General features: G+C 44.3%; 1 protein-coding gene across 17 annotated transcripts in view; it reads left to right on the top strand.

The window, feature by feature from the left end:
• The window catches only part of PTK2 (protein tyrosine kinase 2), a 192,948-nt gene that overhangs the window by 78,669 nt on the left and 92,445 nt on the right, over positions 1-21,834 (top strand). For all 17 annotated transcript variants that reach the window (XM_070802389.1, XM_070802371.1, XM_070802383.1 and 14 more), the window contains 3 exons: positions 9,326-9,413; positions 20,367-20,446; positions 21,439-21,501. In XM_070802389.1, the coding sequence (XP_070658490.1) occupies positions 9,326-9,413; positions 20,367-20,446; positions 21,439-21,501 (231 nt within the window). The remainder of the gene's footprint in view (positions 1-9,325; positions 9,414-20,366; positions 20,447-21,438; positions 21,502-21,834) is intronic.

A 21,834-nucleotide genomic window follows, 5' to 3' on the forward strand; every position in this document is an offset into this window, starting at 1 on the left:
ATACTCGGGTTGGGGTCTCATTTGATGGTCTCTTCTCTGTTGCCTGCCTTCTTGTTGAACAGAATAGCTCTTATCTCATTTCTGTCTCTGCCTTTTAATTTTCCAACTTTGCACTTGCTCAACCTTGGCCACACTGGCTCTTAAACACGCCAAGCGGATTGTCCCTAGTGCCTTTGAACTCGATGGTCAACTGCTGTATATGCTGCTCTGCTGTTGCTGGCATGGCTTGGCCCTCCCCTCGTTAGGGCAGGTGCTCCACTGTCGCGTCCTCCCAGGGCCTTCTCCAGCCTTTCTGTCTGCAGAGCCCACTGCCTGCCTGGGACAGTCTTTCTCCCTCAGGGCCTCCATCGTATTCACTGCTCTACTGCTGGGTTCTGGTCATGCCTGGGACAAAGTAGGCACCCGGTAAAATACAGTTTAAGTGGAAGTGAATCAATGATAATGAAATTACCAACTAGGAACCAAATAGTACTACTTAGTAACAGTCTTCTCATATTAGCTTGCTGCTTATTGGGCGTCAGACATTGTGTGAGAGGCTTGATAACCTGCCCACGGTCACACAGCTTAAATGGGTGGCAGAGTGGAAACTGGCTTCGTGTACCAGCTCTTCTCCCTGCCTGTGTTAGGTGTGTGACTACAGGAGACAGAGCATGGAGATCTCTTCTCTCAGTCCATGAGGGCGGCTGCAGCTCTGGCTTTAGTTCTGAGCAGGGCGTGAACCCTGAAACGAAAGTGCCAGGACTCATCAGAATAACGACGTTAGTTTCTACTCCTATGAGGTTTTTTAGCATAGATTTTTGTTTTTCGCACTACCTGCTATAGGATCTATTCATATTGTTAAGTAAACCTGAGATCTAAGCTTGTTTAATTGAGTCTTCAGTTCTTCAGATACCTCTGTAAGCACCTACAGCACACATTTGGTAGTAACTGTCTCAGGCAGGGTGGCCCTACAGAGTTGTCATGACATGTCATCGGGGAAGGGAAGGGCTGGTTTCATACATGGCTGTCCTCATAGGAAGAGGAACCACAGAATTAGATCCTGCCTTGAACAATACACAGAAATCCCCCTGAGGTGGATCAAGTTTTTAAAAAAGTTTAATGAAACATACAGTGAATGTGTCTTTAATGGGGCATATAGTGAATGTGTCTTTGGTCCTAGAGCAGGAAGATTTTCTTAATCCCCCAAAAACGTTCACTCTTAAAAGACGAGAATAGCAAATTTGCCCTTTATGAGATGAAAGCATTCTGTATATCAAAAGATGTATTTTTAGAAAGTGCAGAAAGGACAATTCCTCAGTGTTCCGGTGGTTTAGCTGCTTTTACTGCTGAGGGTCTGGGTTCAATCCCTGGTCGGGGAACTAAGATCCCACAAGTTATGAGGTGTGGCCAAAAGGAAAAATGCAGAAACAAGTTGCAACTCGTGTAATTGACAGAAGATGGTGTCAGGAGTTCTGCTGATAAATATAAGGATTGTAAATTCCTCAACAAATGGGCAAGAAACATGAAGGTATTTTCATAAAAGGGTAGACAGGTTTGACCTGTCATCACAGGAAGACACTGTCAGCTTCCTTAGTGCTCAGGGAGGTATGAATCTGGACCAGTAGATTCCATCTACACTGTCTGGTTAACGAAAAGTATTAATAAGTTGTCCAACAGTATTAATAGTGGGAAAGGTTAAGGATCTGATGATGATACTGAAACACCAGTCTGGGTGCCCAGCGCACTGTGAAGCCAAACAAACTGAAACGTCAAAGAGTTTGGAGCAGAGGAAGGCGCATTGAGGGCGATGCAAGGAGATGGGTGGCTCAAGCCTTTAAAACCCCAAGCTCTATGAGAGCTTTCCGCAAAGCCATTTTCTAGGAAAAGTGAGGGAGGGGCAGGGCTAGCAGCTGCAAACTGCGTGGTGTCAGATCCTTTGTTCCTGAGGTCAGGTTGTGGCCAGGTAACAATGCTCCTGTGAATCTCCACCAGATGAATGTTATTCTCTGTTCTGACAATAAAGGGCCAGGTTCCCAGGCACAGCTTTCCCTCTCCGAGGTCCAGTTCTGGCTAAGAGGAGGTGAGCCCAGCTGGTGGCTCCCTCAGGGCCAGGCCCCCACACCTTGCCCAGCTGTCATCACTGAGGGAGCCAGGTGCCCAGGACCCAAAGGGCCTTCAGGCTCCTCCGGCCACCCAAACAGGCAGGGAGGGGCAGGTCCTGCAGACTACATGCTATGCAGGCTGCTGCTACCATTAGGTCGCGGAGGCAGGGATGGGGGACAGGGTCGCTGCCACCTCAAGGCCTGGGCCCGGCCAGTGGGTGTCCTTGATGAGGACTCTGGAATCCTGCAGGACACAGCCTGTGGCCTACCCCCTGGGCCCCCTAGCTCACCATCTGGGCTGACCAGTGGCTGAGCGGGACCACTAATGGTCGCTCACTGACCTTTGGTCACCTGGGCCGGGGCCACTGAAGCACTGACCGATGGCTGAGCTGGACCTCTCGAGGTCGCTCACTGACTGTTGGTCTCCTGGGCCGGGTCCCACTGAAGCACTGACCATTGGCTGAGCGGGACCCCTTGAGGTCGCTCACTGATGTTTGGTCACCTGGGCAGGGGCCCACTGAAGCCCTGACCATTGGCTGAACTGGACCTCTCGAGGTCACTCACTGACCGTTGCTTGCCTGGGAAGAGGCCACGTAGTACCAACCAAAGGCTGAGTGGGACCACTAACAGTCACTAGCTAACGGTTGGTCACCTGGGCAGGGGTCCCTGAAGCACGGACTGATGGCTGAGCTGGACTATAAAGGTCGCTCACTGACCGTTGGACGCCTGGAGAAGGGTCCCTGAAGCACGGACTGACTGATGGCTGAGCTGGGCTATAAAGGTCGCTCACTGACCGTTGGACGCCTGGAAAGGCGTCCCTGAAGCACGGACGGATGGCTGAGCGGGGCCAGTAACCGCTGCCTGAGAGCGGGTGCAGAGTAGCATCAGGCACCACAGCTGTGTGCTCAGGGCTGCGTGTGGCTGCGCTCTTTCCAATTCAGGATCTTGCCTGCAGCTTAGCCTCCGCATGACATGGCCTCGGTCCTGCTGTTCCACTTCAGGTTCTGTCCTTGAGAGACTTGCGTTTCTATACTAGGCTGGAGACCCGAGGACGTTCATGGAATAGCCAGTGACAGAATATTCACAGTGGAGTGTTGCGCTAGTCAGAACGAGGAAAGCATTGCAACCTGGAACTCTGGACGAAACTTAGCCAGGTGACGGTGTGTGACAGAAGGCGGTCCCGGGGCAGCGTTGTGGGTGCAACTAAATACTGTTGAATTGCACACTTTAAAGTGGCTGCTTTGGGGGAAGTTAGGGATGCCATGTGGCTTGTGAGAGCTTATTTCCCCGACCAGGGATTGAACCTGGACCCTGGCAGTGAAAGGCCCGAGTCCTAACCACTGGGCCACCAGGGAATTCCCTGAAATGGTTGCTTTTTATGTGAATTTTACTTCAGTTAAAAAAACAAAAAGTAAGCCCCAGAGGATGACATACAGCATCATACACAAGTAAAAAGCAAAATAAACATAAAAGAATGTTGTTGGGAAAACATGAGGTGGGTGAGACAATATGGGGCATGTCGATACAGGGTCAGGAGGAGATGGTCAGTCCAGGGCTTCTGCGGGGACCGCGCCAGCCTCCAGCCTCGTGAGCGCCCTCAGGAGCCTGTGTGGAGCCTGGGTCTGTGGCAGAGCCCACAGCCCCTGTGCTGCACGCAGCCTGCTTCCTTCACAGTCTGCTCGCCTGTGCCCAGGGTCCTGGGAGATGCCGGCTGAGTGGGTGGTGGTTGCCAGGCTCTGGAGTCAGCCAGAGAAGTTCGAATACAATGCCCTTCCTAGTTTGTCGTGTAGCCAAAAGTGCCATGCAGTTTTGAGAGCTTTACCCCAAACAGATTTAAACTTTAAAGTTTCGTATCTAGATAATGGAATTCTAGCTAGCTAAATTTTGGTGTTCTGAAAGCATTTACACCGAGTGGTCGGACTTCTGAGCAGGTTAATCAGATATAAAGGGCCTGGTCCTTTTGGTGTGGGATTCAGGGCTTTGAGAGCCAGGCCTGAGAGGAGGCTCTGTTGGCTTTTGAGAGAGAACTGTGGGGCTTCTGCAGAGTGAGTGAAAAAGAAAGTCCTTTTCTTTGTTATCAGATGTGGTTCACATTCTCCTGTTCACGGCCGATGAACAGCTCCTCGATCTGCAGACATGATTCTTTTTTCAGACCTTTTGCAAGAGGAGGAAAATAAGTCTTTTATTTAGATGAAAGGTATCTTTTTTTCATAGATGACAAAAGAAAATGACTAATGATAGCTGAGGAAGTTTTAGATTGTATTTTGATAGTTTCCTGTTTTATCTTGAAATGACATTATCTGTGCATATACCTTAATTTGAAAGGCTAGTCTGTCATTATGACACTGAACTCAACAAGAGTTCTTTAGAATATTTAAATCAGTAAGACAGTAAATAGAGGAACATTCTGACAAGTTTGGAAGTGACATCTTTTAAAAAAACAGGATGGACTTCCAAATTTGCTGATTGATTAATTAAACGTTTACTGGATACTTCTGCACCAAAGCACAAAAATGAACAGATTTCTGGCTGGTCTGTGGCTACAAAAAGCTGATGTTCGTTGACCAGGCTGGTTTAAAACTGGCTCTGGTGGGTATTTTGTTAACACATCTACAGGACAGTCTGTCTTAAAGTTTGTGAGAATTTATTTATATTCTCAACGTGTTATCAAAAAGTTGCAAAAACAGTACACAGAAATCCTGTGTACCCTTCAGCCCTCCTCCCCTAAATGTTAAAACCTTAGTTAAGTACAGTTCAGTTATTGAAACCAGGACCTTAACATTGCTGCCGTAGTACTAACTGACCCACAGACGTCACAGGGTCCAGGGTGCCCGTCTTCCAGCCTGGGATCCCATCAGAGCATCGTGCACCTGCGTGTCCCGTCGCCTTGGCTCTTCTCCCATCTGCGGCAGGTCCTCAGGCTGCCTCTGTCTGTCGTGACCTTGGCCCTTTTGAAGTGCATTGGCTGGTGGTTGTGCTGTGTTCTTCAGTTTGGGTTTGTTCCCATGATTATATTGAGCTTAAGCATTTGGGGAAGAGCACCACAGTCAAGCTGTTGTTTTCACTTAGCATTTTATCAGTGAGTCTTTGATGATGATAAGATTCATTTTACTGGTGGCTTTAACTTGGATCATTTGATTTAAGGTGGTGGCCAGGTTTCTCTGCTAGAAGGTTGTTTTCCCCCCTCTTTGTAATTAAGTAATATCTTCTGAGGAAATACAGAGACTCTGCAGTTTCTCATTGTATTTTCGCCCACTCAACATCATTGATTCTTTTTTGCAGTATTATTAGTGTAATTTTTGCCAAATGGTGAATTTCTATTTCTATCCTCCCTTCTAGGCTTTTAAAATTGAAAGTTTGTGTAAGAAGAGCTGTCCACACCCCACTGTTTCCAAGGGTCATCTGTGTAGTTTCCTGAAATTGTACTTTTGTTTATTTCACTACACACAGTCTGACTAGCTGAGCCTTCTCAGTATTAGGGTTATCTGAATATTCATCCAACTCAACTTTCAAAAACATTTCCTACTCTTCCCCATCATTAGTTCATTAGTGAACTAATGGGTATCTTGGGGAACTTGTGGGTATCTTGGTGCTCACAGTTGGAGATAAGACTGAAGAAGTTAGGTGTTGGTAGCGTCAATGGTAATGTATTAACTTAGGCGACAGAGGATGAGATGGTTGGATGGCGTCACCGAGTCAATGAACTTGAGTTTGAGCAAACTACGGGAGATAGTGAAGGACAGGGAAGCCTGGCGAGCTACAGTTCATGGGGCCGCGAAGGATCAGACACGATTTCAGTGACTGAACAATAACAATTACTTAGAAGCAGAAGCCAAAGGATAGTCTTATCTGGGGCATGTTGTAGTTAGCCGCTGTTCAGAAATCATGGAGTGGCCTAGAGCAGGGACGTGGAAATGTTTATCAGGACACAGCCAGGCTCTTAGAATAGTAGTGGAAGTTTCACTATGAGGAAAATGGAGAGTTTCCTGGAGGAGAAAGGAGAGAGGATGCCGGCGCGGCTGGGCCGGGACGCAGTGGGCGCCAGGTATGGGGTTTAAGGACTGGGGTGAGGTGACTGGACTGGAATTGAACTCAGACTTGAGCGGAGTTCCAGTAGAGCTGTGAGGGAGGAAATGCTAGATTGTAGTGGGTTGAAGCAGGGAACCCGAAACCCCATCACAATCTAGAGACCTTGCCCAACCCCACAAGCAAGACCCAACCCACGTACACTCCTCTGTGTTCTAAGCATAGGTGTCTTCTCTTAGGTTCACGCTGCCTCTGGGCCTTCAGGCGTGTTTCTGCTGAAGTGGAATCCCAGGGCTGCCTGTTAACAGCTGTGGGACCTTGACTATTACCGGATGTCCTCAAAGTCTGTTCTCCCCCATCTAGGAAGATGGGGTGAACTGGACACCTGGTCACTATTACTGGTCCCTTCCCGGCCTCCTTGTGGCCCTCTTGTCTGCTCTTCACAGCCCCGCCTGGCTGGGCACCAGGTCTCTGCTGTTACTGCTCTGGCCACAGTGCCCCTGGGCCCCCTTTCCCACCAGGACGAGCCCCGGTTTGTGACGAGCAGGGTCCTGTGTGGCCTGCCCGCCTCTGTTCCCCCCTCCCTGCAGCCCTTTTACTCACAGGGGCTGCGGCTGCATTCCTCCAGGCAGCCTCTGGCCGCGGGGCATTTACTTGTTTTCTTCCTGCCCTTACTGCCCTGATTCCTTCCTGCCTTCCTTTAGATCTGTGTTCAGGTGTCCTGAGTCAGCCTGCTTCCCTGGCTGCCTTTACAGAATGTTGCTTCATCATCTGTTACTCCCCTTACCTCGCTTTTGTCTTTATCACATTACCACCTCAGAGATACTTAATGTATCTGCTGTCTGGCTGCCACCACAAAAATAGAAATTTTCTGAAGGCTGGTACTTCCTGCCTGTTTTATTCACCAGTGTCTTCCCAGACTCTGGAATTGCGTCTGTAGATGACTGGTGCCGAATTATTTGTTGAGTAATGGCTAATACGGTGGATCAGCCGTTGAGACGGCTGTGATGTGTGCAGTGACAGCCCTTTCACTTCTCCCAGCATCCTGACGAGGGCTTCCCTGTCGGCTCAGTTGGTAAAGAATCCATCCACCTGCAGTGCAGGAGACCCCAGTTCAATCCCTGGGTCGGGCAGATCCACCAGAGAAGGGAACGGTTGCCCACTCCAGTGGCCTGGAGAATTCCATGGGCTGTGTATAGTCCATGGGGTCGCACAGAGTCGGGTGAGGAAATTGAGGCGCAGAGAAGTGATGGCAGACAGCGAACAAGGAGTGGAACCAGAACCCAGGTGCAGGTGGTCTTGATGCAGAGCTTTCTTTCTGCTTCTCCTGGGGGTTATTGCTGATGAGAAGAGGTCATCTGGTTAAAATGCTTGTCATGACTTCTGTGACATCCCGAGTAGTCCCTGAACGTTATTTGTTATCATCATCATCGTCGTCGGGATGATGTTAAAAGCCTGGACGTGTAGCCAGGCTGCCAGTTTTTTTTTGTTTTTTTTTTCTTTAATCATTAAACTGGGGCAATGTTAATACCAAAGCCTCCTGCAGACTGTTGATCCTGGAGCTTCCAGCCTGGAAACTGGCTGCCTACTGCTTATTCTTGCTGAGTGTCATCCTCCTACTCTGCTGAATATGAATAATTACGCTCTTGTTCTCTGATTATTATGTCGATTAAGAGAAACGGTGCCTATAAGGTGCATGCTAAGTCCTAAACTCAAAATGAAATTATTCTGCTTCTGTCAACAGTTGTCCAATGAGAATGCCTGCAGAAAGTTATTGAACTCCTGAGATTCAAAGTACAGTGGAACTTTATTGTTTGACAGTTGTATATTTTAATAAGATAGACCCTTGAAAATCTCAGCAAAACTTGTGTATGTGTACCTTGCATTGAACCACTCTTAACTGAACCGAAAGAATTGTATCGATTCCTTTGTGTTCTTTTCCTCATGAGCTTAATACAATTTTAAAAGATCAATTTATGAAATTTTTAGAAAAAAAATCTCTAACTTTTGTGTAAGCAGATATTTTATAAACAAAACACTAAAAGAATTTACTGAAAAGAAAAAGATAAATAGGACTGCATAAAAACAAAAGATACCATTAAAATTAGAAGATTGAAAAAATAGGTTTTTAAATTATCGTTAAAATAGTGAAAGGCAAGCTATAGAGTGGGAGAAGATATATCTTCACTAAGTCTAACAAAGGCCTCACATCCAAAATTTGTAAAGAATACCTACCAATCAGTGGGGTGGGGGCAGACAGACAGCTTGGCAGGAACAAAGGACAAAAGGCCTAACAGACACTTCACTAAAGAAGATAACCAAAATGGCCGGCTGCCAGAGACATGCCCGTTCTTGTTATTACTGACTGAAACCAGGGTGCGCTCTTGCAGCGAACAGCAGGGCGACTAACATGGAAAGACTGGACGTTCGGGGAGAGGTGAGGGGTGTGGAACCTGAGCGCCTGTGCGGCTCCCGCGCGTGGAAGTGGAGCGCACTGCTACAGCCCTGCAGCTTGTTTTCCGTCGTGTCTGCTCTGCACAGCATGTGTGTTGTGGTCCAGTGATGTGTTGCTGGTGTACCCCCAGCAGAGATGCGTACGTGCCTGCGAGAGTGCATACGGGTGGACACACACATACATACAGAATGAGGTACAGAGACAGCGCTCTGGTGAAATTTGTTTTGGTCATTCTCGAGGTTTGGCTTCGTGAGCAAAATTGCTTTTTTAGAGGACTATAAAAACTGTTCATAGCATTATTCCTCATAGCCCCGAGGTGGAAAGTGCTCAGCAGCCTTCAGGGTAGCGTGGATGAGTCACTGGGGTGTGCTGCACAGTGCAGGGCTGGCGTGCTGCCGTGAGCAGGAGACGGAGCAGTCTCCTGAAGGGAGCAGACACATCCTGTGTGACTCCAGGCAGGGAGAGCTCGCCTTCAGGCGCAGAGCGTGGTGCTGCCCCCGGGTGGTGGGGCTGGAGGGACTTCGGGCGCCCTCTGGGTATCTCGTCAGGTTCTGTCTCCTTCGGGAACCTCGGCCTGTAGCACACTCACATGCACATTTTATTTTTTTATTTTTTGCAGCAAAAGGAAACATTTACAGATTATATTTAAACTTATTTGTAGAGTAATATTTCAGTAATTGGCAGTGCCATACTCAATATTGTTTGGACTGTGAAAAAGAAATGACCTATTTCTAATTGTTTTCCTTTGTTAATTATTTTTTAGATATGAATTGAGAATTCGTTATTTGCCAAAAGGATTTCTAAACCAGTTTACTGAAGACAAGCCAACTTTGAATTTCTTCTATCAACAGGTATAGAAGAGTGCTTTAATACATTTTTTTCCTTTGTTTCTTTGAATCCTGTTTATTTCGTGGTTTTGTTTTAGAACTAGATTAAGCCTAACATTTGGGAGAATATAAATTTGTCACTGTATGGCAGTGAGATTCTTATACCTCATAAGAAATTAGGAGTTTTGTTACTTTGTGAATTTTTGTATACTTGGGCAAATCTTAAGACTTATTTTAAGTAGAAACAGTAAGTCCTAAGTGATACAACCTTTGCTCTGTCTTTAATTCAAGTATAATTATGGTGCCTGAATATCAAGAAACTTGTCAGATGTTTATCCAGAGCCAGCTGTCCCCATTATAATTTCAGTAGCAGTTTGTGTAAAACCAGAAGTGACTTTTTAAACTAAAAGTAGCTTTCTTACTGCCCATAAGGGTAGAATACATACGCGTGGCGTAAATTCTGAATTCCCTGTCAGGTTTTAGTTAGGCAGTAAATACGCGTGGCGTGAATTCTGAATTCTCCGTCTAGTGGGCTTCCTGGAAGCGGTTGCTTTGTGTTTGGTCCTATGCTGTTGGCAAGCCCAAGTGACGTGACGTCCCTTGGAGGGGGTGCTGGCACAGGGGAGGTGTCGAGTCCAGGCGGCTCCCTTGCCAGATGTCGTCTAAGGAACTTTGTAGCTGAGGAAGAGATGAGCTTTATAAAACACAATACATTGAAATCTGTGCTAAAGTGGTTTGAAAGGAAATGGGCGAGAGAGCCGGGACCACACCGTGTAAGGAGAGGTTTTAGGTTCTCTACTCCAGATTGTTGGGAGTATTTATAGAATTTAAGTAAGGAATGTCTTGATCGGAATTTTTTTTTTTTTAAATAAGCCCACCCCAATATGGTGGCAGTACTCGGGGTGGATTGGATCTTAAAAAGGCTGCAAGCAGGTTGGGGGCTCTTTAGCTATTTAGGCAAGAAGTTAGAAAGTTGGGAGGTAGAACGGTGTGGTAGTAAGCAGATTTAGTGGGTGGATTTGATGGACTCAGAGACTGAACAAACTGGAGCAGGAAAGTAAGAAGGAAGAGGCTGATGGGTTTAGATAGGCGACATACTTCTGTTCTTCTCTCTTGTAGATGATTTGAATCACTGGTGTAATTTCTTTGAAAAATTAATCCACCCACTGAAGGCATCTGTGACTACTTCAGTGACATTGATTCCAGGATGCCTGAGATGGGCCTAAATAGCTCTCAGTTATTCCTTTTTATAATTTCTAGGCTAACCTGAAAGTCAGCAATGTTTTTGTTCCTTTCACACTGTTACTAGGTTGTCCTAGTTTTTCCTTTCAGAAGCCTTTGCTTCTGTGTATATGATTAAAAGCTAGCACCCGCGCCGGCCTATCCCAGATTTTCCCTTACTGATGGGACGTGTCTCAGTGCAGTCTCTGTGACTCAGGTGAGTGGTCCCTGTAAAGCCCGAGGGGTGTGAGGCGTCTTGGAGGTGTGCCGTGCCGGTCATACATGTCACAGCTCCATGATGCGAGGTGCCTCCATGAGTTTCTTCACGGGGTATATGACACCTCCTGAAGAGAGTCTTTATGTTGATGAAATGAGACCCTACTGTCTGCCACCCTGGAGTTCCGGTCTGTAGACAGGACCCAGCTTTGAGGACTCAGCACATCACGCACGAGTCCCGATCTGAGTGTGCGCAACTTGCTGTGGGATGGGACACACCTCGTCCTGCCCGTATGCTCCGCATGCACACCTTCCCGCCCCGCCACCCCGCTCTGCTTTCATCCATTCCTAGAGTTTCTCTTCAGCCTGAGGTGAAGTGAAGTCGCTCAGTCGTGTCCAACTCTTTGCGACCCCATGGACTATGCAGCCCGTGGAATTCTCCAGGCCAGAATACTGGAGTGTGGGTGGCCTTTCTCTTCTCCAGGGGATCTTCCTAACCCAGGGATTGAACCCAGGTCTTCTGCATTGTGGGCGGGTTCTTTACCAGCTGAGCCACAGGGAAGCCCAAGAACACTGGAGTGGGTAGTGTATGCCTTCTCCAGCCAATCTTCCTGACCCAGGTGTTGAATTGGGGTCTCCCGCATTGCAGGCGGATTCTTTACCAACTGAGCCACAGGATAGCTCAGTTGGTAAAGAATCCTCCTGCAGTGCTGGAGGCCTGGTTTCGATCCCTGGGTTGGGAAGATCCCCTGGAGAAGGGAACGGCTACCCACTCCGGTATTCTGCCCTGGAGAATTCCATGGACTGTATAGTCCATGGGATCACAAAGAGTTGGACACGACTGAGCGACTTTCACTTTCATCCTAATAATTAGTCTAGTCCCAGGTGGCTCAGATGGTAAAGAATCTGCCTGCAATGCAGGAGACCTGAGTTCAGTCCCTGGGTCGGGAAGATCCTGAGAATTCTTTTGTTTCATGTATGCTTTTATAATGTCCTACCAAGTACCTGTGATTTACAGGAAAATAGAAGCTAATGCCCCTTTCCTGTGTTGATGGCCGGTGTTACTGCTCATCTCGGCCCGTGGATCAGGCTTAACTGATGCTACGTGGGGCTAGGTAGATGTGCCGAAATTACCAAGATGGAAGAAAAAAGAAAAACGCTATGATTTGTCGGAACTAATGAATTGGCAAGAATACCAAGAGCTTTAAATAGATTCAGATTTGTATGTGACACCATTGACATTGACAGTTTTGTAAGTTAAGTTGCATACTGGCAGTTTCATAAGATTGGAACTAATAATTCCACTTCGGAGGATTCATTCTAAAGAAATAAGATGCACCTGTGTGCGTATGTGCAAGGGTGCTCATGGGCACATGTCAGTAACAAACAGGAAATTGGGACCGTTGTGTGAGCTGTGCTGACTCTTATTCACAGTGGTGTGTTTTCTTGCATGTGTTTTATGAACCTGGTATTTTGTTGAACTTCACGTGTGGGAATCTTTAGGGTCTACACTGGGAAATAGTGAACACTTCTGAGTGTTTTTTGTTATTGTGTTTTAAAAGAATTCAGTTTATTTCAGTTCAGTTCATTCGCTCAGTCATGCCTGACTCTTTCTGACCCCATGGACTGCAGCACACCAGCCCTCTCTGTCCATCCCAGAGCTTACTCAGACTCATGTCCATTGAGTCGGTGATGCCATCCAACCATCTCATCCTCTGTCATCCCCTTCTCCTCCCACCTTCAATCTTTCCCAGCATCAGGGTCTTTTCAAATGAGTCAGTTCTTCATATCAGGTGGCCAAATTATTGGTGTTTCAGCTTCAACATCAGTCCTTCCAGTGAGTATTTAGGACTGATCTCCTATAGGGTGGATTGGTTGGATCTCTTTACTGTCCAAGGGACTCTCAAGAGTCTTCTCCAACACCAGAGTTCAAAAGCATCAGTGCTTTGGCATTCCGCTTTCTTTATAGTCCAACTCTCACATCCATGCATGACCATTGGAAAAACCATAGCCTTGACTAGATGGCCCTTTGTTTGCAAAGTAATGTCTCTGCTTTTTAATATGCTGTCTAGTTTGGTCATGGCTTTTCTTCCAAGGAGCAAGCATCTCTTAATTTCATGGCTGCAGTCATCATCTGCAGTGATTTTGGAGCCCCCCAAAATAAAGTCTGTCACTGTTTCCATTGTTTCCCTATCTATTTACCATGAAGTGATGGGACCAGATGCCATGATCTTAGTTTTCTGAAAGCTGAGCTTTAAGCTAACTTTTTCACTCTCCTCTTTCACTTTCATCAAGAGGCTTTTTAGTTCTTCTTCACTTTGTGCCATAAGGGTGGTGTCATCTGGATATCTCAGGTTATTGATATTTCTCCTGGCAATCTTGATTCCAGCTTGTGCTTCATCCAGCCCAGCGTTTCTCATGATGTACTCTGCATATAAGTTAAATAAGCAGGGTGACAATATACAGGCTTGACGAACTCCTTTCCTGATTTGGAACTAGTCTGTTGTTCCATGTCCAGTTCTAACGATTGCTTCCTGACCTGCATACAGGTTTCTCAAGAGGCAGGTCAGGTGGTCTGGTTTTTCTTTATCATTTATTATTATTTTGGCTCTTTTATCAGAATAGAAAGAAAAGAATTATGTTAAGATTTTCTCTGTATCAGTTCCAGCCCATGAAAGAGAAAGAAAGCTTATAATAAACTACTGTAATTTTATTATTCCTGTTTTGAAGCCTTGCCCAAGCCCCTGCTCATCACGCCCCTTATTTTGGGTGGAGTCGTGAGGAAAGCGACGTGTCAGTGGACGTAGAGTGCCGCTTTCCTGGTGGGAGATCAGTCTGTGGATGCACACGGTTACATTTAAAGATGTCCTAAACGTGACTACAAGTGAGACATATCACAAATGAGCCACTGTGTGCTTTGACCCATTTTAGAACATTCTGAAAGATATTAATCAGCACACTCTAAAAATAAACTAGAATCTTGTTATAACCCTGTTCACTGTAGAGCAGGAGTCTGAAAAAATAAGTTTTCTTGGCTGCATGGCATGGCATATGGGATCTTAGTTGCCCGACCAGGGGTCAAGCTCATGCCCCTGTGCTGGAAGTGTGGATGCCGAACCCCGCCAGAGATTCTCTGATTTTTTTATTGTTTATTCCTAAACAAATAATTTTTTGATGCCAAAGCTGATGACTTATTATAAAGCACGAAAGTATGTTTTGCCTTGAATTTGAGTTTTTCCTTTGCCACATAACATTTTATTCTTCTTTATCTCTCTGACTTGTTAAAAGTGTATTTGACTGGCAACCTTTTGCAAATTGTGGTGGCCATTAGTTTGAAGGGCCATGTCCCTGTTCGGTCAAGAAGTTGTTATATTAACTAGGTTTGCATCAACAATGCTGATGTCATGTCGGACCCATTTGGCACCGCTGACACTTTGAGCTTCTGAGATGCCTGCGTCTGTTGTCACTGTTTCTTCCTACAAGTATGTTAAGATTTAAAATGAGTGTATCCATTTAGTGGCTCTTAGAAAACATTAAAGGTAACAGAACTCGTGGCTTATTTGGCAAGAAGAGTTGCAGTGGGAAGCTTTATGGTAATTTTATGGTTTAGAACCTAAACTGCAGAAAGGTGTGAGGGGCCAAGACACACTTGTTTTGTTGATCAACCTTTCTGATATTTTTACTCCAATTTTTAGTTTTTACACATTTTTATTCAGATAATTATCAGAAATGATTTTGTTAACTGTACTTTCTTGGCTGTAAAGCTTTCTGTCAGTTAAAACATTTTGAAATGGCAGCTGCAAGTGGGAAATTTTATTTTAAAACGTGAAATGTTCAATGTGGCAATTATCAGCTGTCCTGTTCCAGAAAGAAGTTAAAATTAAATAGAAGTCTAAGTCTGACTCATTAGAAGATGTATTTTCTGTACGTCTTTAAGTAGATTTAATAACGTACATTTTTTCCCTATTTTTCCACTCCTGTTTTTGGTGATTAACAAAGTTTTATCGTTGTCGTTAGGTAAACTCTGTCATGCTTATATTGGGTTGGCCAAAAGGTTCATTTGGTTTTTTCCATAAGATGGCTCTAGTACCACTTAGTAGTGTTTAACTTCATTCAAAAAAGTTTTGTTATGTTATATGTGACAGCTATCATATCAGCATGCATTTAAAAAAAGATAACCAAATTGGTGAATTTTTGTGTACCCATTTTAATATTGAATATAGAAGAAAAAAACAACACTTTCAGCATGTTATGCTTTATTATTTCAAGAAAGGTAAAAATGCAACTGAAGTGCAGAAAAAAATTTGTTCAGTGTCTGGAGAAGATGCTGTGGCTGATTGAACGTGTCACAAGTGGCTTGTGAAGTTTCTTGCTAGAGGTTTCTCGCTGGACAGTGCTCCACGGTCGAGTAGACCAGTTGAAGTTGATGGTGATTAAATCAAGACATTATTTGAGAGCAATCAATGTTATACCACATGGGAGTTAGCTAGCATACTCAAAATATCCAAATCAAGCATTTAAAGTCAGTTGTACCAGCTCAGTTACGTTCATCACTTTGTGTTCGGGTTCGTTCGGGTTCCACATAAATTAAGCAAAAGTAACCTCCTTGACCGTATTTCCACGTGCAGTTCTCTCCGTGTAATGAAAGTGTTCCATTTTTAAAACAAATTGTGATGGGTGATGAAAAGTAGACACTGTACAATAATGTGGAATGGACAAGATCATGGGGCATGCGCAGTGAAACATCATCAACCACACTAAAGGCCAGTCTTCATCTAAAGAAGGTGATGTTTTATATATGGTGGAATTAGAAGGGAGTCTTCTATTATGGGCTTCTTCTAGAAAACCAAATAATTAATTCCAACAAGTACTACTCCTAGTTAGACCAACTGAAAGCAGCATTGGACAAAAAGCAACCAGAATTAGTCAACAGAAAATGCATAATCTTCCATCAGGGTAACACAAGACTGCGTGTTTCTTAATGACCAGGCAAAAACTGTCACAACTTGGCTGGAAGTTCTCATTCATCTGCCGTATTCACCAGACATTGCATTTCCATTGATTTCCATTTATTTCAGTCTTTACAAAATTCCCTTATTGGAAAAAATTTTAATTCCCTGAAAGACTGTAAAAGGCACCTGGAACAGTTCTTTGCACAAAAAGGTAAAAAGTTTTGGGAAGATGGAATTATGAAGGTGCTTGAAAAACGGCACAAGTTTGTGAAATAAAAGGGTGAATATGCTGTTCAATGAAGTTCTTGGTGAGAATGAAAATGTGTCTTTTAGTTTTAGTTTAAAACTGAAGCACTTTTTTGGCCAACCCAATACTATTCAACCCATATTTTTTTGTGTATCTTCTCTATATAAGACTTTACAAATAGGAAGCAGAAATGATTATTCGGTCAGTCACTCTTCCCTGCTGGTATTTTTAGCTTGCCTTTAAACGACTACCTATTATTAATAAATGCTATGTGAAATGACTTAGTGAGTTGTTGAAAAAGCATTTGACTTATAAGATAGCATAATTCTTTATATATTTTTTAAGCTTATGTATTGAAGAGAAAGATCAAAGAATTTGTTTTAGTTGAGAACTGCCTTTGAGTTCCTTTGTACGCAGACTCTCCACCCTTCGAACTGGAAGAACACAGGGAGGAGTGCTTGACGGTCGAGCCAACTTGGCTGACGACCTGGGATCTCTCAGGTGGCGTAGCCCATGAATGGTGATGTGCAGCAGGCAGTGATGGTTCTCTGCACGTTGGTCTGCCCTCAGCCCCATCTTCTTTACACACGCCACTGAGGACTTTCAGGTCTGTGTGATAAATTCATGTAGCTGACAAAGCATTCAGAAGAGACCAAAATAAGACCAAAAAGAATCTCATGAGGTAGCCAAAGCATTGATGTGGTGCATGAAATAAATCATGGAGTAATTTAGGATTAGATGGAGAAGGCAATGGCACCCCACTCCAGTACTCTTGCCTGGAAAATCCCATGGACGGAGGAGCCTGGTAGGCTGCAATCCATGGGGTCGCTAAGAGTCGGACACGACTGAGCGACTTCACTTTCACTTTTCACTTTCATGCATTGGAGAAGGAAATGGCAACCCAGTCCAGTGTTCTTGCCTGGAGAATCCCAGGGACGGGGGAGCCTGGTGGGCTGCCGTCTATGGGGTCGCACAGAGGCGGACACGACTGAAGTGACTTAGTATAGCATAGGATTAGAATTTTTTATTAGTAATGTGAGAGGTTTTTATAGTAAAACCTGTGCTTAATAAGATGAAAAAGCTCATGAATGTAAATATAATACTTGCCCACAGAAGGAAGTCCAGATACATCCTGTTTTTTAAGTAGGAAATTGACATCAACATGGAAACAATTTAATACAGTAAACAACTTTGAAAGGTCTTTGCTTGGAAAAAACTTGCAAATTTGCTGGATTTGGAGTTCGTAAACAGTAGTAATCCGTGGTATAAGAGGAGAACACGATGGAAAACAAGGGGTAAGATGGAGTAGGAGATCGTGTGAAGCCATTGTGTTAGACTCTGGGCTAACGGGGCGATGCGCTGTGGTCCTCACTGGTCATTAATCTTCCTTCTGGTGGAGAATGTCTGCACTTTCTCAGAGTTCACAAGGAGGTGTAGGTACACACTGCAGCTTGAGTAGTGAGGGTCAGTGGATGGGTTTTGAGTTTTAACTTTAATGCTTGCTGTGTGACCTTGAGTACATTAATTTTGAGTAATTAAGTTTTCTGGTCTTCATGTATAAAATAGGACCAAAGCCTGTCTTAAGAAAGAGTCATTGTACAGACTACAAATAATGAATCTAAAACAGCGTACTACCTAGCCCCTGAATATAACACAGTACCTCTGCTGTCACCGTCAGTCTTCTTAGGCCCTTTCTAAGGCTCTAAATTGGGGATTATAGTACTGTCCTGCTCACAGTGATGCTCTGAAGATTAAATGAGAGTCATACATAAGTCTATCTGACGTGGCAATGAGTATCTTTACTCGAAGCAAGTATATATCACACACATGTAAATCTTCAATGAATTGCACTTATTTCACAAAAGAAAGCAATGAATTCTGCCGGTAGTTAGTAGGAGATGAAAGTTAGTCAAGAAATGCTTTGTAAAGAAATGAGCACTGAGTGTTAAAAACCCTACGTCTTGCAGAAAATTTCACGAGCACACAGCATCAGGTCGTGATGTGCACAGTGGTTCAGAGAACACACCCTCTGGAGCTGGGGAAGGGGGAGGCTCTTCTGAGATGGCTCATTCCACGTGGATCAGAACGCCTTGCAGAGAACACAGACTCAAACGGACCTCAGGCCGTGGGCACGCAGCTCTCAGTCAAGAGTAGTAGGTCATTGCTGTAGGAAAAACAACTCTCAGAAGTTTCAAGTCATGTTTGTACATAAAGGGGTTTTCCATAAAGATGGTTGAAGTAATTTTCCCTCTGTTTTTTTTCCAACTAATATGAGTGTGCTTTTGATGAATGAATAAAACATGTGATTACACTTTCCCACCTTTGAATAGCGTTTGAAAGTCCTAGTAATTTATCTTAAGGCAGTTTTGTAACCGTGTGTTTTCTTCAGCGTGCAGTTGATGCTCTGCTGTGGTTGCTTCCAGGTCTGCACCAAACCGTAAACTGAGAGCCCAGTGAACACGTCGCTCTGAACAACTGTGGTGTCTCTCTAACTCACATAGATACTGTTTTTATCTCTTCATTTTTTTGTGTTCAGTAATAAAACTCTTTATGAATTCAGACTTATTTTTTGCTGTATAGAAGAAGCCAGCTGAAGTGTAAATAGAGTGATTCTAGAATCAAAGCTTTTTACTTACTTTAGTGAGATGTTGAGTAATTCATTTCCATTGATTCATTCCATTGAATCATAGTAGGCATCATTAAGTGCCTGCTATGTATAAGGAACAGAAATGATCAATGCTTGTAACTCTTTCATGGAAAATAGCATTCACACACAGAGGTATCCACATCCCAGTTTGATGACTTTATTCTTTCATTCATGGGTTCTCTCTTCAGTCAGTCAGTATTTCTCGACTACCCAGGTGTGGGTGCTAAGGCAGAAAACAGAGCAGAGGTTTCAGAAGAAATGGTGTTTAGATCAGAGCCAGGTGGCTGCCTGCTGCTGGCTGAGCGGGCCTCGCTCCCGTCCTGGGAGAAGGCGTGAGTAGGTGAGCACAGCCGCCCCTCAGGTTCTAGGTGCTGGAGCTTTAAAGAGAAGACTTTCATTTTATCTTTAAGAAAGGGATGTGGCAGGTTGACTGGAGAAAATACGCATCTGTGTGTTGCCAAGCTTCATGGGCAGGCATCGCAGAGCTTCCAGGCAGTTTCTGGTGCCATTTGAGGTCTGTCATCATGAATTTAAAGCCAAACACACAGCAGGGCTTCTCTAGTTGCTCAGCAGTAAGTGTGCAGAGGGAGAGGGCGGTGGGCTTCAGTGTTTGCTGTTTTTACCAAGCAGTTAAAGTGAAGGGGTAAGGGAGATTGGGGAGCTGGGGGTCTTCTCAAGGGGACTTATCATGATGAACTGTCAGTACGAAGTGGACGGAGTAGTTAACTGGGGAGTAGAAATCTTTTGAGCAGGTGAACTGACAGGCTGGGTAGCAGTCGTAGAGGAAGAGGATCTTTGGAATTTTTCCTAGAGCAGAGATCAGCACTCTTTTTTTTCTGGAAAGGGCCAGAGGTGAATGTTTTAGGATTGAGGCTCAAGAGGCAAAGTAGAGGGTATCCTGAAATACTTGTGTAACGAGACAAGACTGATTTACACTGAGTTCTGTACTGGTGATATTCATAATTTAATAATGGAGTGCAGTTTTTTGTAAGATAGGCCTACTAACGAGAAGAACGAGTTCCTTGTGAGGGGAGAAGTAACATTTCACTTAACTGAGGTTCAAAATGAGTGCTCTCTGCCATCAAAGTCAGTTGCAGATGTTGGTCTCCTGATGCTCGTCTGTGAGATTTTACGTGTCTCATCTTTGAAAATACTTTCACACTGATAAGCACCCTCAGATACTGACCTCAGTCCCTCATAGTCATTGCTCGGAAGACAGCTGTCACTTTCTGTTAGAGCCTTCTCTTTATGTCCCACTTCAAGCACCAGGTTCACAAGTTACAGTTGATGGTTAGGTGGAAGCATGTCAGTTGCAGGATTCAGTGGATTTTGAAACAGTGTCAGATTTCCTTGCTCCTGTGTTGAGGTCCAGAAATGCTGCTGGGGCTGCAGTCTGAGTTCAGAAAATTTGAACACAAGTTTGCATGGAAAGGGACCTTCAACAACATGAGAGGGTACAGAGAACCGCTTGATGTTCCGTGATTCGGATGACGTTCAAGTGCTCATGGGTGATAAAAGTTCTTCATAATAGAAGACTGACTCACTGTTCTCTACATTGCTCATTGTACACCCAGCATCAGGGGTCATTATGGACACAGTGCGTATGAAGTGTGGGGATGATGCCCGCACACATTTACTAGGTCTGCAGCATACTCTTACAGTGACACTGTTGTACCCATTCCTTTCTGTTGTAGGTGAAGAGTGATTATATGTTAGAGATCGCTGACCAAGTGGACCAGGACATTGCACTGAAGTTGGGTTGTCTAGAAATACGGTAAGAAGATGACTAGACATCAAGGTCTTTATTCAGCAATGTTTTCCTTTATTTCTAGGTATTTTCCTTTTCCTCGTAAAGATTATCAATAAAATACTGAATAAAAACTTTGGTAAAATTTAAGAATATTCTGAATTAGGTTAAGTTGCTAATTCTAGAATCTTTTAAGATGATATTTCATGATAGTTAGAATGGAATGATAAGAGCACAAGTGTGTAAGCAAGTCTAAGGCTGAGCTCCCCAGGAGAACCTTTTGTGATGAAGGAAGTGTCTGAGATCCCCGTGCCAGCCACTAGCTGAGGCGGACACTGAGTACTCAGACGTGCAGCTTTACTGCTTTAAACTTGAACGTGAACCATCACCTGTGTCTAATGGCTACCATTGTGGGGAATGGGAAGCTGAGAATGCATTTCTTATTTCTGTTAGCATTTGTCATGTATTCTGTGCCACCATTTTAAACTTTGAATAAAAGAATATTTCTACCTTTGTCAGCTATGATTTTAATTAAAATTTACCCCAGGCTGCCAGTTTAAGATGAGTTGGTTAAACTAGCTAAAACTTGATTATGTGTACTCAAAACAGTGATACTTTTCCCAGGAGATCCCTGTTTTTTATATTGTATAAAGTTATGAAATAACAGTTCCTGTAAGACCCACAGATCATTAAGTATAAGTGTCAGCAGCTTCATGAACATTTGTTTTCAACCTTAATTATATATCCCAGGGGCGGCGGGGGGGAGGGGGGCGGAAGCCGTCTCTCACTGGTCTCCTTTACAGTTTTCTCTTGGAAAGCGAACTTGGACCCTTTCCTTCAGTGTGTTAGCTGATTGCTGCTGCCTAATGGAGGACGAGTAATGTGGAGACTCAAGTCTATTGTTTCCTGGTAGTTTACTGTCAGAATGTTTGTGACTGAGCTGCGCAGTAGTTTTTAGTCATTTAACATCGCAGACGCTCTCCACGCAGATCTGTGAGTGTCTCTCTTCTCTGCTTCAGGCGATCGTACTGGGAGATGCGCGGCAACGCCCTGGAAAAGAAGTCTAACTACGAAGTGCTGGAGTAAGTGTGGCGTTAGGTCTGCCCGTGCATGTTCAGAGCTGAGTCGTTTTTCAGACTTAGATTTTACTAGTTTATCTTTACTTAAAAAAAATCTATTCTTGAATTCTTGATGACATTAATCATTAATTGGGTTAGCGAACATTAAATTTGTTGATAAATGTCTTAAGACTTGTTAACAAGTCTTTGGCTTGTTAACACGTAAATAATAAACTTTTCTGTCTCTGTAGATTTAACCATATTGGGATGGAGTTTCACTTCTAATTTATACTGAATTATTATTTATAGTCTCTAAGTTTATTAAGTTTGTTTTTCTTTTTTGCTTAGTTAAAATAT

Source organism: Bos indicus, chromosome 14, assembly GCF_029378745.1.
Source record: "Bos indicus isolate NIAB-ARS_2022 breed Sahiwal x Tharparkar chromosome 14, NIAB-ARS_B.indTharparkar_mat_pri_1.0, whole genome shotgun sequence".
NCBI lineage: Eukaryota > Metazoa > Chordata > Mammalia > Artiodactyla > Bovidae > Bos > Bos indicus.